Raw genomic sequence first — 5,538 nt, 5'->3', positions numbered from 1 at the left:
GTCGCCCCGTGAGCAGGGTCCCCCCCGTCACGCACAGGTCCCCACCACCCCCTGTTCCCGCTCAGTCTCTGGGGAGCCATGGAGAGGATGCCCATTCCCTGCAGCAGGCGGGCCCCACAGGCCCAGCGGAATGGGGTCGGGCAGGGGCGCACGAATGTGTTCCCAGCCTCCTTGCGGGCCAGCAGGGCCTGCAGGCAGCTCAGAGGCCTCGCTCCTGGCTCCCGGCCTCCCCGGGGCCGTCGGACAGCGAACCCCACAGACAGACACGAAGCTGATCCGTGTCCACATGCCGGCTTGCTGGGATCCCCCTCAGCGCCCGCAGATCCACACTCATGCATTTAGTTTCCGGGAACGGAGCCGGCAGCGCCTGCCCACCTGTGCCAGCGTCATCATCATCATTATTATTATTTAATATATTAGTGCTTTTATGGATTTCAGAAGGGAAGAGAGAGGAAGAGAGAGAGAGAAGCATCCATGATGAGAGAGAATCGTGGACCGGCCGCCTCCTGCACGCCCCTTACTTGGGACGGAGCCCGAAACCCGGGCACGTGCCCTTGGCCGGGAATCGAACCCTGATCTCCTGGTTCATAGCTCGACGCTCAACCACTGAGCCACACTGGCCGGTCCTTACGTGTCTGTAGGCAGATGTTCCTGTTAGGATGTGAGCCTCCCCCTGGAGGGAGGGTACTGCCCCCTGACCGCTGCCCTCGGCCGGCCGACACCCTCCGCTCCCCTTCCCTCCCGTCCCCTCCCGGGGCTGGGAACCCGGATGCAGCGTTCATGTGTGAGGGAGGCAGGGCCTGCAGACACCACCTGGGCTAGTCATTCCTCAGGGCATGCTACCCACTGGGTTGTAAATGCAGACGAAGGAGGGGACCCATCTCCCTGCAGAGGGAGGAGGGAGACTCATTTCCTGCCTTCACGGTGGGCGGGCGAGGCTTTGATGCTGGAAGAGGGTTTATGGGGTGCAGCGCCGGGAGGGGCGTGGCTGGAGGCTGATGGCACCCTGGCCGGGTGAGCACGGTTCCTGGGTTATATCATGAGAAACGGGGGGCATCCCACAGCCACGGGAGCTGACCTGGGACCTCCAGACGGCCCGGCTGCCTGGGCCCAGATTGGGGGTCCCCGGAGGCGCCTGGCCCCCACGACTCTCTAGCGCTGGACATGGGGCCCCCGGGACTAGCTGGCCTCAGACCGGGGGTTCCCAGGACGGCCTGGCCCCTACTGGGGGCCCCCCACTATTGCCTGGCCCTGGACTGGGGGGCTCCCTAGCTGTGCTCGACCCACTCACTCACAGGAGGCTTGGACGCAGTGGCACAAAGCCTGCAGGAGGCTGGCTCAGCTGCTCCGTGGGGGACGCGCTGTCCAGGCAGCAGGAGGCCGCCCCTGCAAACCACTCGCCCCTCCATCCCCGTTTCTTCTCATCGACGGACGGCCACTCAGCCAGCGCCCATCTCCTCCGCCCGCAGGCACGTGCCAGCGTCGCTTCGTCTGCCGGAGGAACGCGAGGTCTCTGAGATTTTCAGTCGTTTAAGATGACGTGGCGCATTTTAAGTTTTGACCCTGGTTTGCAACACTTTGGGAAAGTTATGAGGAGAGTACAAAGTAAGATGTCTATTTAATTATATAGCTGTACGAATGAAAGGGTAATATGCTAATTAGGCCGGATGGACCGGACGTCTTCCTGACGTCATTCTGGACGTCCTTCCTGACAAAGCTGGGGCCCAGGAGAAGCCGCCCGGGGTCCCGGGTGCCTGCAGCCGGCCTGAGGAGGGAAGCCTGGGTCTCGGGTGTGGGGGCCGAGTCAGAGGCAGTTAGGGGCAAACAGGCAGGCAGGGGAGCAGTTAGAGGCAACCAGGCCAGCAGGGGAGCAGTTAGAGGCAATCAGGCCAGCAGGGGAGCGGTTAGGGGCGATCAGGCCAGCAGGGGAGCAGTTAGGGGGCGATCAGGCCAGCAGGAGAGCAGTTAGGGGCAACCAGGCCTGCAGGGGAGCAGTTAGGGGCAATTAGACAGGCAGACAAGCAGTTAGGAGCCAGCAGTCCTAGATTGCGAGAGGAATGTCTGCTGGTTTAGGCCCGATCCCGCAGTCAGACATCCCCCGAGGGGTCCCGGATTGGAGAGGGTGCATGCTGGGCTGAGGGACACCCCCCACCCCGTGCACGAATTTCGTGCACTGGGCCTCTAGTAATTGATATAATAACAGTTTATTAAATATATTGATATTAAAACAATAATATATTAACAGTATAACTACAATAACAATGCTTATACATAATAATTGATTACATATTACATAATTGTTATATACTTACTGTTTCTCCCCCCACCCCCCGCCCCAACACACACCATTAAAAATAAGTTGAATGGCCTGGCCAGCGTGGCTCATTGGTTGAGTGTCGACCTATGAACCAGGAGGTCAGGGTTCGATTCCCGATCAGGGCACATGCCCGGGTTGCAGGCTCCATCCCCAGTAGGGGGCGTGCAGGAGGCAGCCGGTCCATGGTTCTCTCTCATCATGGATGTTTCTATCTCTCTCTCCCTCTCCTTTCCTCTCTGAAATCAATAAATACATATATACATTTTCTTTTTAAATTAGCATGATCACTTGGAGAAGCAGGAAGTGTTCTTGGCGGATGTGGGAGAGGAGCGGCTGTCATTTCCCTGCATTGAGCGTCTGCCCCCTGGTGGTCAGTGCGCGGCATAGCGACCGGTTGTCCCACCATTCGGTCGATTTGCATATTAGCCTTTTATTATATAGGATTGTGAGACGTAGCGTCAGGCACGGCTGATGGGTGGTTATTGGGAGGGGGGCATGCAGGCAGCTAAAATTGAACTCACGATGAATTGCGTGGGCCCGTGCCCGGTCGGCAGACAGATTCAGGATGAACAGGACACGTGCGTTATGGGTGGCTGCCATCAGCAGCTCCGAAACGCGCCCCATTGAAAGGGGCGTGTGGCTGCCCCCCAGGCCGTGAGGATGAGCCGCCCGAACTGCGGGTCCCGCCACAGAGGACGGAGACTCCAATCCGTGGGTGTCTGTCGGCGTGAAAGTGCAACCACGCACATACGTGTGGAGTAGCGTGCTCTTCACACATGTTCCGCCATGGCAGAGGGCAAGAATGGCAGCCCTGGCCGGTCTGGCTCGGTGGTGAGCGTGTCAGACCGAAGGGTCTCGGGTTCGATTCCCGGTCACGGGCACGTGTACCTTGGTTGCAGGTTCGATGCCCGGCTCCTGGTATTGCTTGTCCAAACTGGGTGTGCGTCTCTACCCTGGGCTCCAGGTCAGAATCACATCCCATGAGTAAAATGCACGGCCCTCTGTCCAACCTCGTCTTGGCCACGCCCCCCCCAGTATCTTTAACATCCTGATGCCTGTCCCCCCCACCCCCACCGTGACATAGAATTCTTATTCTTCAAAAAGTGAACTCCAGCCCTGGCTGGTGTGGCCCAGTGGATAGAGCGTCGGCCTGCGGACTGAAGGGTCTTGGGTTCGATTCCAGCCAAGGGCACACACATGCCCGGGTTGCAGGCTCGATCCCCCAGTGTGGTGCGTGCCGGAGGCAGCCAATCAATGATTCTCTCTCATCATTGATGTTTCTGTCTCTCTCTCCCTCTCCCTTCCTCTCTGAAATCAATAAAAATGTTTTTTTTAAAAAGAGAGCTACTCCTGTAAAATAAATAAATTAATTAAAAAAAATTTTTTTGAAAAAAGTGAACTCCTATTCACATGGAGGAAGCCTCAAAGGCCATTTACTTGGTCTACACACGTGACCAAAGAACACGGCCTCCATGAAAGGGAAAAATAAGAGAACGGAAGGACTGTGGGAGTCCTGAGGAAGAAATCACTAAGAAATGGTTAAAAAAGAAATAATAATAATATGAAGGGATAGGAAAAAATAGCCAATAAAGTTTCAGAACATAGAATAGATGCCTGAAATGCATAAATATGTCACTGTATTTATTTATACAAGAGGCCCGGTGCACGAAATCCATGCACTGGCAGGGCCCCTAGCAGCTGCTGGCTGTCGGCCGTGGCCTCCCTCCCTTCCCCCGGCCGGCCCCGCCCCCTGGTCGAACTCCCAGATGGACGCCCTCCTGGTCGAGGGGACAATTTGCATACCACGCTTTTATTATATAGGACACTGCATAGGGTGCCCCGAGGGCCGTAAGAAAGGCAAAAAATTCACTGTGAATCACTCCTTCACGAATTGCCCCCCTTAAAAACCAAACGGCCCCCCTGGGGGGCGTGTGCCCCAGGTTGAGGACCACTGGCCCAGGAGGGGAGGGGCGTGGAGAAGTGAGGGGCACAGATTAGCTCTTCCTTCCTGCCGTGGTTTCTCCCCGTGTTGCTAACGACTCTTACTGTCCCTCTCCCAGTGCCTGGCGCCCTGCAAGGAGACGCGGGATCTGCAAAAGGAGGGGTGTCCGAGCTTCTGCGAGGTAAGTGGGGCGGCCGCCCAGGTGCCTGAGTGTGCCTGCACCCCGCTGACGGGGACCAACGGGGGGTCACCGTCCCTCTGTAGCTGGGGGGTCAGTTACTGTGAGAGAGAGAGAGAGAGAGAGACAGAGAATGCAGATAAAAAAGAACAATACTGCCCTGGCCTGTGTGGCTCAGTGGGTAGAGCATCGGCCTGCGGTCTGAAGGGTCCCGGGTTCGATTCCCGGTCAAGGGCACATGCCCGGGTTGCGGGCTGGATCCCCAGTAGGGGCGTGCAGGAGGCGGCCGATCCACGATTCTCTCTCATCATGGATGGTTCTGTCTCTCTCTCCCTCTCCCTTCCTCTCTGAAATCAATAAAAAAAACTTTTAAAAGAAAAATCTATCCCCAATATGCCATCTTCTTGGGCTCGCTGGGGTTGCCGCTAACCTGTTGTGATTGTTGCGGACGGCACACAGGAAAGAAAACAACCGAGAGGATGAGATCGTACGTATCGATACAGCCGTGCAAAGGGCCTGGGGTCCCGACCCCGTGTTACGAATATTTAACCTCAGTTATTCGACGAACGTGTGAGCAAATAAATGACGCGTGTCTGTTAGGCATAACGTTACAACTCTCGGGTCATAATCCTATAGGACGCGAGCATAAATAGGACTTCTTTTTTTTTTTTAATCCTCCCCCGAGGATATTTTCCCATTGATTTTTAGAGAGAGAGGGAGACAGAGAGAAATATGGATGCGAGAGAAACGCATAGATGGGTTGCCTCCTGCACGCGCCCCTCGACCAGGGCCCAGGCCGGGGAGGTCCGTGCCCTTGACCGGAATCGAACCCGGGACCCTCCGGTCCACAGGCCGACACTCTGTCCACTGAGCCACGCCGGCCAGGGCTAAACACGACTTCTGCAGTGGGAAGGAAGGGAGCGCATTTGCTCTGTCAACCATTTGGACGGAAGAACGGTTCTGACCTCCCTTTGCAACGTTGTGTGCGGGGCTGAGCGGAATTGCCCTGGTCTCCCTTTGCGACGTCGTGTGCGGGGCTGAGCGGAATTGCCCTGGTCTCCCTTTGCGACGTTGTGTGCGGGGCTGAGCGGAATTGTTCTG

The 5,538-nt window shown here is 56.8% G+C and overlaps 1 protein-coding gene across 1 annotated transcript in view; it reads left to right on the top strand.

Annotated features, from left to right (window-relative positions):
- ANOS1 (anosmin 1) overlaps positions 1 to 5,538 on the top strand; it is a 53,192-nt gene that overhangs the window by 21,532 nt on the left and 26,122 nt on the right. Inside the window, exon 3 of the mRNA XM_014528825.1 lies at positions 4,378 to 4,519. Coding sequence (XP_014384311.1) covers positions 4,378 to 4,519 — 142 coding nt within the window. The remainder of the gene's footprint in view (positions 1 to 4,377; positions 4,520 to 5,538) is intronic.

This window comes from Myotis brandtii, unplaced genomic scaffold (genome assembly GCF_000412655.1).
Source record: "Myotis brandtii unplaced genomic scaffold, ASM41265v1 scaffold655, whole genome shotgun sequence".
Lineage (NCBI taxonomy): Eukaryota > Metazoa > Chordata > Mammalia > Chiroptera > Vespertilionidae > Myotis > Myotis brandtii.
Note: the sequence above shows the minus strand (reverse complement) of the source record. Positions and strands in the feature narration are given on the sequence as shown.